Source organism: Oryza brachyantha, chromosome 2 (assembly GCF_000231095.2).
Source record: "Oryza brachyantha chromosome 2, ObraRS2, whole genome shotgun sequence".
NCBI classification, from domain to species: Eukaryota; Viridiplantae; Streptophyta; class Magnoliopsida; order Poales; family Poaceae; genus Oryza; species Oryza brachyantha.
Genome location: NC_023164.2, coordinates 7,765,823 through 7,784,159, shown reverse-complemented (window position 1 = coordinate 7,784,159; position 18,337 = coordinate 7,765,823). Strand labels below are relative to the sequence as shown.

The 18,337-nt window shown below is 39.3% G+C and overlaps 2 protein-coding genes across 3 annotated transcripts; both read right to left on the bottom strand.

Annotated features, from left to right (window-relative positions):
• Positions 1-360: 360 nt before the first annotated feature.
• Positions 361-6,905, bottom strand: LOC102714810. The gene is made up of 2 exons (XM_006648484.1): positions 5,535-6,905; positions 361-501 (listed from the first exon to the last, which is right to left on the bottom strand). Exons 1-2 carry the CDS (start codon positions 6,903-6,905, stop codon positions 361-363), a joined length of 1,512 nt encoding a protein of 503 aa, XP_006648547.1.
• Positions 6,906-14,290: 7,385 nt separating this feature from the next.
• On the bottom strand, positions 14,291-18,075 carry LOC102704211 (GDSL esterase/lipase At4g10955-like). Of its 2 annotated transcripts, none has more exons than XM_006647110.2 (3): positions 17,930-18,075; positions 16,139-16,259; positions 14,291-15,523 (listed from the first exon to the last, which is right to left on the bottom strand). In XM_006647110.2, exons 1-3 carry the CDS (start codon positions 18,063-18,065, stop codon positions 14,545-14,547), a joined length of 1,236 nt encoding a protein of 411 aa, XP_006647173.2. In that variant the 5' UTR covers positions 18,066-18,075; the 3' UTR covers positions 14,291-14,544. The 2 variants fall into 2 exon arrangements, with proteins under 2 accessions (XP_006647173.2, XP_040376899.1); XM_040520965.1 differs by lacking the exon at positions 17,930-18,075 and adding an exon at positions 17,606-17,825.
• Positions 18,076-18,337: the final 262 nt, after the last annotated feature.

The following is an 18,337-nucleotide window of genomic DNA, read 5'->3' as shown; positions in this document are numbered from 1 at the left end:
TTTGAATTAAATAATTAAAAGTAATTATTATCTAGATAATAGACGCTATATAGATACAATTTATAACGATGCTAGCCGCGCAATATGCGCAGGCCACGCTCTAGTTCTTATTATAGGAGTAACTAAGCCTGCTAGTGGCATTGTATTAAGAGTTAAATTTCTAATGCAACATTCAAGCGGACAACTAACTTAGATTGATATAAGTAACTAAAGGACACCTATATATTAACAATAATCTCTATTCATCGATCGTACCATTAGTCCATTACCTACCACAAAACAAAAGAAAAAAACACATGATAGATCTAGTAGCAGACAAGAACATATATAACACACCAATCACCAAAACCCAAACCACTGTCAGGATCCTTGATCTATTCCAGCACTGGGAAGATAGCAGGGCCAAACCATCATCAATTGATGGATCACAGGCAGAGCACCTCCTTCGATGTCACCTCGAACACCTTCCACGATGTTCCTCCTCACATCCACGTAGAACACCTTGCCATCAACGCAGAGAAACAAGAACTCACAATCATCGCCGGGAATATTTAAAAGATTCGTCACTCTTAGAAGCCGCATTAAATTTATGTGTCTATAACAGTTAGGTCCAAGGCCCACATGTTATAGACACAGAGTATCAAATTAATTGTTAAATGAGATACTGTTAGCGGGTGACAAATAATGCCCCGATATAAGGATATGTCGTCAACCAAGACCCAATTGATCATTAGAAAGTCACTAGCTATAGCATTTGAGGGTGGCAAATGAATGATGTTGACACCAAAATCATGTGACCAGAATAGGTCGAGGTCTTCATCCTGCTCATGGCACACTTTGTTTGGGAGGTTGATGAAGCAGGTGTCCATGGATACCAGGTCGAGCACAAGAATGATGTAGGATTGCATGCTCAACATGTAGACCTTGTATATTATAGATGGCACAGGCATGGTTGAACACCTAGCGGTGAGGCGATTTCGTGTTTCTATTATGCCACCAATCAAGCACACATACATAGTGTATATGTGGCAAGGTAGGTAGTTAGACTCCGACTAGATCACAGGAACTATATCTCTATCTATCTCTAAAGAGTCTAGCATTCTTACCCATATTGGTTGTTACAATATTTCATGTGAATATCTAACACTCCTCAATCTAACCGACAAGGTTCAAATTGTTTCTCAACATCTCCATCTGTCTCACTATCAATGTCTTGGTAAAACCATTTGCCACTTGATATTTAGAAGAAACATAATCAACTTCAAGTAAATTTCTAGCCACTCTTTCTTGAACAAAAGATAATATACTTTTATATGCTTTTGTCGTTCATGAAAGACAAGATTAGTAGTTAAATATTTTGCACCACAATTATCACACCACATCTTGGCAACTTTCAGCGTCTGTATTCCAAGTTCTTGAAGTAAAGTTGTATCCACATAATTTAAGCCATAGCATTCGCTAAAGCTTTGTATTCTTCTTATGCACCACGTCCTGACATTGTAGCCTGCTTATGCACACTCCAAGAGATAAGGTTATTCCGTATAAAGATTGCAAATCTTCTAGAAGATCGATGATCATCTTGATATACTGCCAATTGGCATTAGAGAAAGCACTAACAACCAAAGAGTTAGACTTACTAATATTGAGACTAGTTTTACCGTGTAGTTTAGATATATGAGAATCCTACTTATTGTGTCCAATGCTCTGTAGTGGCTGCATAAGAATATTGACACACCTTGTTGATTGAAAAAAGTATAAACCTAGCCTGGTTAAGGTGTTTCGATCTTTCCATGATAAGTCAATTGAGTGGAGCGACATTGGTGACCCGAGTACAACTGTCTAGGGATGTTGTGCCTTTGTAATTATTGCACCAACTCTAGAGGCAGTCATGGTCTGGATGGGTGCTCGATCAGCCCAATCGTGAGACTATTTGTTTCTGCAATCAATTGAGAACTAGCATGAACAAGAAGAACAAGTCAGATTGCAAAATAAAGATGTAGTATTAAATTAGCAAGAGTATTAAAGATGAGGTTCTGAAATGAACAAATCAACGATCTAACCAATCACGAGATTACAAGACAAAGTAACGAAGCTCTTTGTGCCGATTATTGTGTATAATCGGCACAAATAGGCAGTCAAAAATTTTGTGATGGTTATTTACTAAGACCCGACACAGATAGGCACTAGTGTCACTTGTGCCGAGTGTTTATTTGGGCGCGAGGGTGTCTGGTTTTGGGCCTATCAGTGTTGAGTACTAGGGAACTGACACTGTGGTAGTGAAGCATCCACCAATGATCATTGATGTGTCCTCATCCACCAGCGTTGCCGTACGTGGCCATCGCCGCGACCATACCTAGCCGGTAATGCTACCGGTATTGCAACCGCAATTTGGAGATCCTCGGCCACATGACTGTAGTTGCCTAGCTCCATCATGGCCACCATTGTTTCCTCCATGATTATTAGCGTTTAAAGTTGATGCAGCGTATGTTTGTCAAAGCCAAATTAATCATGTTTTTAAAACTCAAAAGTTGTGAGTATATCTAGGATACAATGACGGACACAACTTGTGCCATAGCCACCACAGCCTCTATAATAGGATCAAAGTCAGAATCAAATTCATTCATGATGTAAGCCACTATATATAGCTTTCTCTGTCAAGTGGCTTTCATGCACAGCTTCCATCTCATCTCCAAGCGCTCGAATCTTGGAGACATACTTAGTGACATTAATCTATCCCTTCTGCGTAGCTGTTAGGGTTAGACACACGTTTATATATGGCACCCGCCCTTGACTTGGACATGAACATCTCCCATGCTTGCATCACTGTCTTCACACCAGCAACTTGCGTGAAGTTTTCTAGAGAAGAGGAACCTAAGGTCCTACTGATCCATGAGCAAACAACTCTTCATAGGCTGTATTGGAGAGACTCATGTGATCTCATCACCTTCCTTCTCAATTTCTTTAGCCATCACCTTCTTCATGTGCGCCCCACAAGATTGTCATAACCTGCCTGCGTAGACCAAAGGGACAGTTCTGTTTGCTAAGGCTCTTTGTAATCTGCTGGCTGAACAGTGGGTTCTGGGCGGATCGATGTGGAGGAGGACGAGCTGATCTCGCCATTGATATTGGCTGCGATCTTGATATTTGATCTACGTACTCACAGGACTATTTGTTACCGTATAAAAGTGTGGTTGAACATCTAGCAGTGAGATGAGTTTGTGTATTTAATATGCTGCCAGTCGGGTGTGCACACAAGAGTATATATATATATATTATTATATATATGGCAAGGCAGGTAGTTAGACTACTACAGTATTAGATTATAGGAACTATATGTCTATCTATCTTTAAAGAGTTCAACGTCCTTACCAATACCGGCTGTTACAACATTTGATTTGATGTGAATATATATTTAGTTGACAACAACTAAATTAATCCCCAATAAATCCTGCAAATGATATGATATATGGTTTCAGTATAAACTGAATTAGTACCGTCCCTGGCAAGCACATATATAATATCGAGGATAAATTAAGCAACACAAAAAATTAATAAGGCACAATATTTAGACATGCGGTATCCATGTAGCGCCTTAATACATTTCAAATCATAATCCAACATCCGAGTTCCGATCAGGAAGTTATGAGGAATTAAGGAAAAAACAAAGTCGCTGCAACTGATCAGCATTTGTCTTGGCAACAACTTTTTAATTGATAGAGGAACAAAGGAAAGAAACATCCAGCAGCTGCATGCCTGAAGTCGATCAACCTCCATGTTCTGATCGAAGTCACTACTACTGCCAACCGCAGAGCTTGCTGAAGAGTCCAGGATTTTTAGTTTAACCCTCCGTTCGAAGCCCCATTCTCCTGGCAATGTGTACACATAATAGTTGGGAAAATTTAACTTGCAAAGATATAGCATCAAATGAATTAAAGTTACTCTATCTGAAAATATGAACAGAAACCAAAGACTATATATTCAAGTAGCATATATTTATTCTCAAATAGAAACTAAATTTCCTTTTTTTTTGTTCTATAAATATATTATAACTGGCCAATGTTCTATCATATATCCACCATGTTACGATTCTTGGATCATCAAGTATATATATATATATGCAATAACTATACTAGAACCATCACTACTGTGGAGTTGAGATATTTTTCAAGTACAATCCTATACTCATATGTGCTGTAAATGACACAAGAGACCTCACTCCTAGCGTTAAATTATTTTGTCATAATTTAACAGATTTTTTCTGTACCATAGATGATAAAAGATGGGGATTAATAAAACATCTAGTATTTAGGACTGGGATATCCGTCCACTATACCTGAATCAGTATCTTTCATGATGAAAAGAACATAGGACAATATCACCTTTGAAACATTTTCACTGGTTTTAGGAAAAAGGTATAATATAATCTACAAACAATCTTATCATGCATCCAAATATCACGATTCATATTGCTTGTACATGGTTCAATATGAACAATTACTTATCATGTCTTTCCAATCCTAAATCTCATGGTTACAAAATATGTTGCTTGAGTAATATATTTGCAAATAAAAACATATATTTTAGATATAAATATGATATTGGGCCTGTTTAAGGGAGCTTTTGTTAACTCTCCCAAAATCACTAGATCCCTCAAAAAGTCTAGATTCTCACCTTGATTCTGAGAAATTGTAGTTGTAGAATTAAAAAATAAACTAGATGAGCTAGAAGTTGAAAAACCATTTTTTTCTTTTAGATTTTGAGAACCAGGTTTCTCACCAACAACTTCTCAAAATCTTAAGTTCCCCCAAACAAGTCCATTGTGCAACTCAAGATTCCACAACCTAATATGAATTGAAATTCTTTCATGCAAAAGTCAACCACAAAATATAAGTGACCAATACCATCCCACGGTTGTATATATAGATCTAAGTGACATAAAACAAAAGAATCAAAAGGGGCTGCTATTGCACGATATCTCGTTTAGAATGGGATGATTCTTACGAGGTACCAAACATGATATCTTACTGGTATCAAATCTGAGAATGCACTGGCCAATTGATACTCGGTTTGTACCAACTGATATTATGGTGACACCAGCTGATGCCCCATCAGTGACGACTGATAACAAGATGGTACCGACAATACTCATCGGTATAAGCATAATACTTTAAAATACAAATGATACATTAAAATATCTCAGTTCCAATAAAAAGTATATATTAAAACAATATAAAAGAATGACTATATATAACTTTCTATGTACACCTAAATTATCGTGAAATTGCTAACTTCCATTAACTACCATACTACTAATTAGCTTTTTGCGCACGTGGTACGGTGGCGCACAGCCGCACACAAGGGATACCGTCCTAATGATGGAGACGGTATACCGGTAGCTAGCTTTTCCCCAAAATGAATATCGTTACACTGACTCGGATTAATAAATAAACAAACACAATTCATCGGGAAAAAAAGCTAAGCATGATAAATTAAATGAACAAGTAATTAACATAATGGCCAATCATCATATATACCTTGCAGCGCCCAACTGTGCTTGTTGCATCAGGATCATCTTCCTTGAGGGCTGGGAAGGTCGGCGGCCAGAGCATCGTGAAGGGCCGGATCCTGAGCACCCGATGATGCAGCAGGCTCGCCTCATGCTCATAGACCTTCTGCGCAGCCCTGGCCCTAACATCAAGCAGGTAGATGATGCCATCACAGTACCTCTCGAAGAACACGAAGTCTGCATTAGCCGTGACCGCATGTATGACAACATGTTCGTCAACATCGACCTCCTCCTGATCAACCTGATAATCATCCTCCTCCGTCCCCCAGAATGTTTCCAGCATGATGGTATCAACCATCGTCCAGTCGTCGTTCGTCTCGCCATTGCTGCTGCTCCTGCTGCTCGTCTTGTGGAGCCAGATGTTCAGCTGAGTCCCGATGCAGTTGATCAGATAGATCCCGGAGGAAGAATCATCGTCGGCCGGTGACAGCATGAACGCTCCCTTGAATTCCCCCTCCACCAGCACATGATCGGGAACGGCGGTGACCGAGAAGGTCGAGGACGAGATGCACAGCTTGAGGATCGCGATCCCGTCGTCGTGCTTCGCCACCGCGTAGACCGCGCCGTCGAGGAGAACGACCTTGGATTGCTGGTTGCTCATGAGGAAGAAGGGCTTTTCAGCCACGGCCGTTGCAAGAACGCTCCAGGAGGAATCGTCACGGCCACCATCGCGTGCTGCGTACACGTGCGCGATGGTTTGGTTTTGCTTGGTCCCAATGGTCAGGAAGATGTACGGGAGGCCGTCCTCGACGCTGCCGCCGAGGTTAGGGACGAAGCCATGGAATTGCAGGAATTTGTGGCGGACGCCATCGCAGTAGAAGCTCATGCGGTCTGGGCTGGGTGGGAGCACGACCCATTCTCTCCCGGGCAGGAGAGGGTGGCACACCACCGTGCTGTCGCTGCTGCTACTGGAGGAGAGGGAGCACACGCTGATGTGGAGGCGGCCGTTCCAGCAGCCCAGGTCGGTGCAGATCCAGGGGGCCTCGGCTCCGCCGTAGCTCTCCACATCGAGCCTGGCACGGCGAACCATGGCGGCGAGCTCCTGCGGCAGGCCAGGGAGCGGGGAGAACCGCGGGAGCGAGGTCCAGTGGCCGAGCTGGACGTAGAAGCCGAGGAGGCGGGGCCGGCCGTGGCGCTCGCGGAAACGGCGGAGGAAGGCTGCGAGGGAGGCGTGGCGGTACCAGCCCCTGCAGACGAGGGCGGCGCGGACGAGGGTGACGGGGCAGCCGCCGGTGCGGAGGAGGATCACGCCGAGGAGGTCGTCGTTGCCGAGCACCTTGTCGACGCTGGACGGCAGCCGCCGCCGCCGCCGCTGACCCTCGACGGCGCTGCCCTCCATTTCTGCCGCCGCCGGTGTCCGATTTGGGGGCCAGGTGGTCGGGGCCACACTGTGCACTCTCTCTATTTATATGTGCTGTCCCGTAACCCTAAATTGGGGGGATCGAGACACTTGAAAATTACATAGGGATCCGTAAACAAATCATTAATATCAAATAAGTCCTTGGAATTGGGGAGCACGGATTTGTGTAATCATTAGGTAGATTTTTCTAAAGTTTAGTGAATAATAACCACGTGGTCGTAGGTGTTTATAGTTTGCTGAACACACTACTACAGAAGAGGGATAAAGTAACACAAACTTGTAACCCATGACAAAATGCTTCACAGAGAAATATCATAGCAGCACAAAATATGTGTTACACAGTATGTTTGTAACACATACTCTATGGAGCTTGAAACTGTGTAACAGGAAGTACTAAAGTAGCATATATATGTGTTACTAACGATGGTTACCTATTTGCAATTTGATTTGTGAGCATACAAGATTGAAAACAGATAGTTATTGATTTTTTTTTTACAATTGTGTACTATACGTGTTTAGAGACATTATACGGCACCTAATTAGAATCATAACAATTGACCACAAAAATGTTTGTACGATGTTAAAGTTTCTATAGGAGGTTACCAAAATCTTAGCATAAATAGCTAATTAAGATTTGTGCTAAAGCTACGATATCACAAGTTACTACTTTAACAGGTGGTCATAGGTGAATAATAACCACGTGGTCATAGGTGTTTATAGTTTGCTAAACATGGGTTTAGATAGATGTGTTTGCCTAGTTAATTAGATCCATGAGTGGATGTATGATCTATAGAGCTTGCTTGCTTTAGTTTGCTGCATCTTAATTAAGACGACTAGACCAAATATTTGTAGCTAGTTCCAGTTGAATTGAGACATTATTTGGTAATAATATATATGCTTGAAAAGTGTAGCGCTAAATATTTGTACTCCCTATAGTTATCTTTGTTTGAAGTTTTAGACGATATTGACAAAATAAAGGGAGTTGTGAATGGACACTCTTGACCTTCGTTCCTATCACATGTGTGTTGTTGCGTTTTTCCATGTCATGCATCGGCAGCGGAATCAACCCTCCCTAGCTGCTACCCCAGCGGCTGCACGGTGGGACAACAATGGTAGCAAGATGGGCTTAGAGAGCAAGCAGACACACGGCCATGTCTTTTTTATCATATGTTAACCTTGGTAGAAATTGCAGTTTTGAACTAGAAAATTAGGAGCGCAATCTTGGTTTGAACTTGGCCTGTGAATCTAGATGTATGATCGAGCTAGAACTAAATTCAAAGAGAAAAATAGGTCAAGTTTAGACCAAATTTAGAGAGAAGTTCATGCTGAATTTCGAGATCAGTTCTGACTAAATTTATAGAAAAATTTAGACCAAATTCAGCGAGAAGGTGTGAGGCCAAATTCAACACTCTATTACTAGGTAGATGATTACACATTGCATCTCTCAACAATTGGACAACGGATTATTTTATTTCCTGCGATATGACAACACGATGGATGACTTGTGCATCTTCATGTTTTCATTCACAAACTCCTAATTTAGAGAGTTGCTTGTATATTATTCCTCACCAAGGTTTTTATTCAGAAACATAGAGTCGATGCCATTGTCAGTAAAACAACATGTGTAATGAGTATAGTACAAAATGAATAACTGATACTCCTACTGATACCATGGTTATAATGTTATATGCCTTGCAGATACTCAAAAATTGGTTGATTGTTGCTTAGGTAACATGAGTACATCTTAACCAGCTCCCAAAATTTGGAAATTAACTAACAAAGAAATTGATGGAGTTATGTAACTTGAGTGCTATATGCTAACATCAAAATATATACTCTTGTCAGGTTAATTAAGCTTTGAGTATTTTGTCACCATGCTTTTAATCCGAAAGCTGAAACAAGCATGGAATGTTCTCTCCTCCTGGCCACTAACAGGAACAAGAATATCAAACATATATACAACAACTAGCGGTCAATGCTGAATATCACATCACATGGGTGAGAGAACAAGAGAGGCTATCAACTGGAATAGCGTTTGGAGGATTGCATTGCCATGTCACTATACAAGTCTACAACCTTAGTGTTCTAGATACTATTTAAGCATGGTTACGTAACAGTGAGCTCTTGTAACTAGCTAGGAGTATTTCATATGTAAGCCATGCCAGGCAGTTGGAACTAGCTGCCATACTTGGTGTGCATTGCAGAAGCACGACATCTAAGTACACTGAAGTCTGATTCCTCATTAGCAATGTTTACTCCTACTTGTAAATATTCTTTTATTTAAAATCCTGCAACTAATTAAATGTGCTCTTTTTACCCATTTAAAATCTTTTTGGAGTGTTTTGCTTGACACTTTGACTAACACTACAGGGTTACAAAATGGGACGCAGATTCGGTAACATTGCCCCGTGACATTCTACAAAATATGTGTTGAATGTTCGAGGAGGAAGAGATAAGGGAGAAGTGGCAAAAAGAGGAAGTTTCCATTCATAACCATGTCACTCTTTAAATCTCTGTTGAGCAAAATGTTGTTGTCCCGGACGATGCAACCACCTGGAAAATAGCTAAGGTCTCCTTCAGCAAGACATGTGACATTACCTTATGCTCCAACAGGTCAAAAGACCAATGTGTGGTATTGATTTAAATTATGTGGAACCAGAAGCAACTCTTGAGGATGGTTTTAATCAAGAGAATTCTCAAGATATGGTTCAAGAAGATGCTCAAGAAAAATAGAGTTGAAGAGAATGTCCTAGACAATACAGTTGGAAAGAATGCTCCAAAGAATAATGTTCTAGAGTATAGTGTTCAACACAATGCATACATGTATGTCGTGCCTGATGATGAAAAATGAAGAGCAATATTTGATGCATTGCTAGAAATTGAAGAAGAGGAAATCTGAAGGGTCACGAGACAACGAATGTTCTATGGAATTATTGGTACCTATTAGGACAGTACAACGAATTTGAAAAAAGGAAAAACATGTCTTAATGGTCTTTCAATTGATGTTAGCAATGAAAGTTGTTAGTGTGGCCTCACGAAGATTCAGATTGATGTGTCCACACTTCAAGATCTTCCATTCTCGAGCCGCACAACGATAGGTTATATGGCTTGCCACTTTGGTATCAGTAAAAGCAAGGTGCAAACAATGAGGCGGGAAGGTGACATAAAATGAATAAGATGAATCGGTCAAAGTGGTTCTTATTAATGATTAATACAAGAAGTATGCCCAATGATCTTGTCTTAAAAGAACTATTTCATTATTTATTTATCGATGAGATGGTTTGACATCACGAGAAAAACTGAGAGATATTATACATATCAAGGCGATGAATACCAACCTACAAGGACATCTAAGAATAAGAACTATATCCCCCCAAAATATGTTTAAATTGCATATTTGATGGTAAAATCGGTTGCTTCCCTTTGTAACATACACACCGGCAAAGAGATCTAGTGTAAATCAATCTGTAGGGACAATGGAGAGGAAACCAATTGATTCAATCAGAAAAGATATTATTCGAAATTTCTTGATTGAAAAGGTTTTACCTAGTATTCATACTAAATGGTTGCATGACAATGCCAGGAAACCAATATATATCCAGCAAGATAATGCACGACCTCATATTTCACCTAATGATAAGTTATTTTGTGATGCTGCTAAGGTAGATGGGTTCGATATCAGGATTAAATGCCAACCAGCAAACTCACTTGATTTTAATATCGTTAATCTAGGTTTCTTTAATTCTATCTAATCCATCCAATTAAAAAACATCAACAAAAACATAATAACTTATAGCCATCGTTGACCAGGTGATGTGTGATTTCTTTCCCCATTGATTAGAAACTTGTATTTACATATACTCATCTTGGTATTATCGATACTTAGAGTATTAATTATGAGCTAACATCTTGATAGTACATACATGCATTTCAAAATTATTCGGTATGCAAGGCAAATCGAATTTTCTTGACTCTTGATGCTTGCATGAAGTCAACAGAATCCATGGTGGTAATGCGTATAATTTTCCACATATTAGGAAAGGGATGATTGAAAGACAAGGTCGTCTTCTTTCGCAACTAAACCGTGATCCCTCGTTGGTACATGATGCAATGATACAAATCAATGAATGATGTAGTTTGGGAGGTACCGCAAGTTACTATAATCACTTCATTTTTTTTCTATATGCTCTATAAATACTTCATGTTTCATTAATTGTCATGTCAAACTATATTCTTTGAAAATTCAAACTTTTAGAAGAAACAAATATGCTTTTATGCAGGTTATAGGAAATGCCCTCATTTGGATGAGATCATCAGTTACTTGTGCATCAATTTTAGGACAATGGCAGTTAGTTAGCTGAGGGAAGAAGTGGGAGGAGCCAAGGCAGGAGATACTTCAGGATCCAGCAGGAGAAGGGGTACAGAGAAATCTATAAAATTAGTACTCTGGGAGTGATTTATTCGTGATCAATATAATGTATTTGAACAACTTCTTTGGGAGTACTTTATTCTTGGATTGTATTCAAGTAATTTTCCTATGTTTGGTGTTCAGTTTCTTTCTGAATTCTGCTTCAGGCTTAATATGGAACCTGGTAGCATTACACATGTTTCTATAAATGTTGCTCTGGAAGGATGAAAGCACTTAAAAGTATGAGTTGTAGGTCTCAGTTTACTGTTTATGTCATTTGATAGAGTGAAAGCGAAGGTTTGTTTTACTTTTTTCCTTTCCTTTCTACACTAAGAGGCAATCCATGTGTTCTTTAGATAAAAAAACTCTTTTTTATGCATCAGATGTAGTAAGTCTCAGTAATTTATCCCTTGTTGCATTAGACTTAGAAGGTCTCCATTAGAGTAATTACAGCAGTTACTGTATCATTTTAGAGTTGGACTGCAATGAGCAGCTCCTCTTGATAAAGGAGTTGTATTTCCCCTCTGATATATAGAATGTAATTGTTTCTGAGAGAAAAAACAAACAGATTGTTCAAAACATTAAGATTGTGCTCAGACGAAAAACTCATGTTCTTATGTGGAGTAGTTCCAGAATAGCAAATGGATAACATAATGGACACTCACATTATGCAAAAAAAATGCATTAGAAAAGGAAAGCAGTCCTCTTTATATGGTGTTCTCTTGCAGACGAGTGCAATACTTTGCCATCTTCACAAGTGTTCTCACCTATACTCCAACTGACATTCAGAATATGTACTCCCCAAACATACTTAACCATATGACATTCAAAGTATTGTTTTATTAAGAACAAAGAGAACATATCCTCTTTGTTCCCCAAACAGACATTTATTCCAACTGACATTACAATCACAATTCACATTTTTCATACTGACAGTACTTCAATTCATACCACATTTGATGTCCTCCAATTCAGATTGTATACATTCACAATTCACATCAATTTCATTAGTACTATTCCTAAGTAGACCAGTACTCTAGTAGAAGAGAAAAAATATCTCACTGGATTATTACTCCAATAATCAATGGAAGAATGCTTGCTAGGTGCTACAAATTGTAGCAGTTCCAGAGTTCTAGGCATAGATGAGGGAGAAACCATGGCCATTCTGCACTTCTTCTTGTTCTGTGCGTTGGTACTTCCTACCTGGTTGGCCTGCTGACCATGCCTCCCGAACAACTATCTTGCCCTTTCTACTCATCCCCACATAAGACTAAGGAAAAAATCTATTGGTACCACCGTTTTTTATCTTGGTACCTAAAAATATCACTTGGGACAATATGTTTTCAATTTATACTACCTATTCGTTAGTCTTATTTGATTTTTACCAATTCCATCGGCCCTCCCGTTAAGTTCCAGAGGTATGTCCTCTATCCCCTCTTCATCTGGATGGGCTGAGCACCTATGAGAGTGTGACCCAAGCCACCATCCATTTTTCTTTGACGAGTAGCGTCACTGCAGCCGCCACTCACATCTCCCCATTCCATCCCTGCATTGGTGATTGAAAGTAGTGAGTAGTAGCTGAAAAAGGAGTATAAATTGGTAGGTAGCATAATAGTCATAGGCCGTGTTCGGGAGTGGAGGTAGGGTGGGTTAGTTATCTAGCGCGGAAATCATAGTAATAGATTAGTACATGATTAATTAAATATTAATTATTAAAAAATATAAAATAGATTAATATGATTTTTCCTATAGAAAATTTTTGCAAAAGATACACCGTTTACTGGTTCGAAAAGCGTGCGCGCGGAAAAAGAGAGTGTTAAGATAACTAAGCCATGCTGCCGAACACCGCCATAGTCATTTAAGCCATGCTGCCAAACGCAGCCATAGTTTAAATCTTTATAGGAGCGAATTTTCAGACTTGAAGAATGAAAGATTAGGTTAAAGGGTGATCTACGAGTTACTTATAACAAGTTGAGGGTGAGCTGTGCCGTCTGGATTACAGGCAACGAAAGCCAACACTGATAACGAAATAAATAGGCCACCTTAAGGTGTCTAGTTATCCAGCCAGAAATGTGTTGATCTCCCATATCCCAGGCAAACCTCGGTTGCAGACAAGCCCTTAATCTCCAATGGGTTCTCGTTTTTTGCATCAAGGTTATGTAGGAGACAAGCCAATGCGAATCGAGGACGGAAGCCAAACCTCGTCCGGGACCAGGACCGGGAGGGCCTTACCTGGTTGCCCTTTAGAAATTAAGAAATTAAGGTTCGTTTATTTGACATCGTGCCCTACCATCGTTGACTTATAGTCTCATATGATATACTCACGTGTGCCAACTTACATAATTTGTCAATAAAGAAAAGTATCGGTCATCAAATTTATCGAACCAATGCCAGACCTGGGTGGAGAGGAGAACGACAAATGTTATTAATCATACGGAAAGTGGTACTTCTTTTAGAACAGAAAATCTTTTGTTGTTGAAATTTTAAATTTTGAATTTATCATTAGAACAACTATTCCCTTCGTAAAAAAAATTAAAGATTTTTAATAGATAACTTACAAGAGAAAAGAAATGCCATATATTCTCCTTCTTAAATGAGAAGTAATACAAAGTAAATACAATATAAAAATTTATTCAATTATAGATTTAATGAAATTAATTAGATGTCTTGAATGTTAGTACATAACTCTTTAAATTTAATCAAATTTAAAAAGTTTTGACTTATGACCAACCCAAAATAACTTATATTATAATTTTATAAAATTCTAACCATGCCAATGTTGTCAAGTTTTCTAATAGCAAAATTTGTAATTGCATGGGTCCAATTAACCCTTTATTGATGATTCTATCAAGAGTTAACAAGCCATGTACAAAATTCTACCTAGGCTTGTTCTTAAAATCAACTATAAAATTCAAATTAGCTTTGGCTTTTAAGGAAAGATCAGTCAAGCTCCGGATAAATGACAAAGTATATTCAGAACAGTTAGTACGATCCAAATCAAGTTGAAAAATGTCTATCCATGAGCCACAACATCAGCAGATATTTTTCCAAGTTGTCCACAGAATCAGTAGGTCAGAAACATCTATTACCAAAAAAAAAAAAAAAACTATCACAGTATTTTTACAGATACAATAGTAATTGAATAAACCATAATGAACGAATGAAGAGTTATGAAGGATCTCCAAAGATATCTTTTCCAATGTCATGCACCTACGAGTATCGATATTTGTTGCATTGCAAGTTCATCTCAGGCTGCCACCACTGGCTGATGCCATGAGCATATTTGAAGTCTGGTGAAGGGCTTATGTTGACAATCAAGTCTGCAGATGGAAGAAGGTGCAGTGGTTCCGATTCCCACCCTAATGCCTTGTAAAATAGATCTCCTATAGAATTTTGGGTGGCGAGCTTCTCAATAAATCCAGCACCAAGATCCTCCATGTTCTTCCGATGCTGGAAGTAGCCGATGTACTCTGAACAGATATGGTCTCCTGGATTGACAAACAGATATGGCGTCCATGCTGACAACATGTTGAAAGAATCTTCTGCAACAGACCTTTCGTTGCTCCCCTCGCCTTTTCCTTTCATTGCAATAGCCAATCCAGCAGTAATTACACTTCTTGCAATTCGGAAACCATGCTTTACTCTCTCATCACTGATCCTCTCGATTGGGGCAGCAACAAAAGGTGGATTAAAGAGATAGCTTTCTAATAGCACACCTTTTTTAACCATGTTTCTTCCAGTAAGGATGGCCATACCTGCACCCAGTGAATGCCCAGTCAACCAGATCATTGAGCCAGGGAAAACTGAGGCTACGTTTTGAACAGCTTGCATTGCAATTGTAAATCTTGAGGTCCGATGGAGACCATTTTGAACAAGGTGTAGGTCAAGGGCAACATCTCTTGAGATGGTTTCCTTCTCAGTTATAGTGCCTCTGAAGGCAATAACAAATCTTGGTGCATTATCAGCAGAAGATTCTTTACTTGAAGGAGGATTGAATTCAAATATTGCACCAAAAATAGACAAGTCAGCATCATCGACAAGCTTGCGGATCAACTCAAAATGGAAGAATTCCCACCAAGGAGATGCCAAGGCTTCAACAGATTGACGATTTAGTTGCCGGTCTCTCTCCAAAACATATACAGCCTGAACTAAGCATGCAGCCACAGATCTCCGATTATGCTCACAGTTCCTTTTGAGAGTTCATAAACGAGGGAAAAGTTACTTCCTAAATAAATGCACTATGGAAACTCTTCATCACATCTGTACTCTTAGAAAAATAATTGTATATGTGCACTCTGTGACAATTGCTCCAACAGGCAGATGGTTTTGCAGATCATCACTGAAGATCAAGGTGATTACTAGTCTCTAAATTCATGCTTCATTGTCAACACATACGCACATATAAATGAAGCTCAATCAATGACAAATGAAACTTCAACAAAGGATTGCCTGCATGCTTTCACATATCATCTTTTAAGGCATGACATTTTTTTAATTAATTATTGACCTACGGATTAAGGCTAATCACCCCTAAAAAAATGAATGATGGCTGTGACAAGTTTTATTAACATTAAAAGCTTTGGTAACAATAAAAATGCCTAAGTAGATTTTGATATTATCTACCATAGAAATGAAAGATAAGAACCAATTAAAACCTTCTGACATTTAACAGAGTTTAGTTCTAAGTGTGCAAGTGCATACAAACTGAAAACATTGATTGAATGTAGCATCCCTACAATCAATCAAGAATCACAAATGTCCCAGCGAAAGGCATGTAACACTGTAATGCAACAGGAGCACATACCAATTAACAGGAATCAGATATGTTGGACCTGCGATACCAAAGATATCTCTGTCCACAGCCATCTGGCTATACAGAACCAGTTTTCGGTTTATTGGACTTGGTATTGAAGAAAAACATAACACTGTTACATTAAGAAAAATTTAGCACATAAAAATGAATAAAAATGATATTGATGTCAACAAGACAACAAATGGAAGTGTTGAAATATTGACGAAAATTAGCCATGTACAACTACCATCTACTTGGGCCCAAGAGAGAAGCAGTTAAATAATACACAGACAGAGTATAGAGTAGGCAAATAAGTCCTTGGGGTAGTAATTTTTGGAAACATCTAATGTTGGTTGGTTCAGCGCAAAGGTGAAACAGGAAAACAGTGGAGTTCCTATGATTGGTTGGCAAATGAAAGTAATTTCTCAACACAAGACTCTTCCAAGCTCCATATGTGATGAGCGAAACACAACAAAACACTAACTCTGAGAACCTCACCTATAATCATTAGCCAGCATATTTCATATCAAGCAAAAAAAGCAATGACAGTGAGTCAATGACTCATTGAGACTTACAGGAGCAAAGAGAAAAGAATAAAGCTAAATAACAAGTCCAGCAGTTGACAGTTCCAGGACAAGGTAACTTGTGTTCCAACATTTCAGTGCTAATTGGGCATGAGGATGAAAAGGAAGGGCAAAAGACGAGGTTTTTTCACATGTTGAAAGCTGGTCGTCAGACTCCCAACTGTAGCTACCACTGAAACACAAAGTTGGTTATAAAAAAACTACTTTTGTGAATTTAGCGAGAGAATCTGATTAAAAAAATAGACATGGTGACAGATCCAGTGTAATGCTAACAAGCAATGACTCTCACAAGCTAAGGTGGTGTTTAGATTGAGAAAATTTTTGGGAGAAGTGTCACGTTAAATGTTTGACCGGATGTTGGAAAGGATTTTCAGACACGAATGAAAAAACGAATTTCACGGCTAGCCTAGAAACCGCGATACGAATCTTTTGAGCCTAATTAATCCGTCATTAGCACATGTTGGTTACTATAGCACTTATGGCTAATCATAGGCTAATTAGGCTCAAAAGATTCGTCTCAAGATTTCTTTCATAACTGTGCAATTAGTTTTTGGTTCATCTATGTTTAATGCTTTATTCAAGTGTCCAAAAATTCGATGTGATGTTTTTGAAGAAAAATTTTGGAACTAAACAAGGCCTAACAGAGGCATACTGCCAAAAAAAATGCTTACATCAACTACCCTACGATATAACCTTTAAGACTAAGGAAATAATCTTAAAAGAAAACAGATGGCCGTTACTACGTTGACTTGCAAATAGCAGCCTAGCGGCATCAGCATGGCTGGCATGAATGAAACTATGGCACCTCATGGCTAACACGCCAACAAGAACCACAGGCCCATGCTATTTGATCTTAAAGTAGTTTATGCAGACAGAATTGTTGCCTTTGGTTTACCTGCGTACTAAACAAACGCCCAATTCCTACTTCAAAACTGGGATTGAGCCGTAGGCGCGATAACCTACCGACCTCAAATTCTAACATTTCTTAAAAAATTTCCAGCAAGGGCCTCTTCTGCGAACTAGCAGTAGCGTCCAGAGAGACGAACAGTCGATGTGGACCGGCAAGATCTGCCATGTCCGTCGCAGTTCCCCCACCCCCAAACATCGAAAACCACCTAGAGTAGCGGAAATGAGATCAAAAGAGGGCGGCGGTCCGGCGCAAGCGCAACCAACTCGAGCGGCGGTGGAGGGGGAAAGGAGGAGGCTGGCGGGGTCTTACCCTGAGTAGGACGAGGCGGCGCGCGGACGCGGAGGAGCAAGGCCGGGGCGGGGTGGATCTGGCGTGAAAGAACGGATTTTGGGAGATGCAAACTCGGGAGGCGTCGGTGAGTCGGTGGCGTCGGTCTTCCCCGCATCGGAAAGTGACACTTGCTTTTATTTCGGTTTTTTTTTATTTTTGTTTTTCCGGTCTACATGACGTCGGATTTGCCCTCCTGCGTTCTCATTTTCACTTATGCTTATAAATTATTAAAATTAAAATTTTAAATTAAGAGTTATTTTTAACATTTTTAGCGTAGTTTATTTTTTATATTGATTTTTAGATCGCTAAAAACACATGTATATAAAAGTTTTATTTATAAATTATTTTTATTTATAAATATATTGTTTTGGAATCATTCTTTTATCT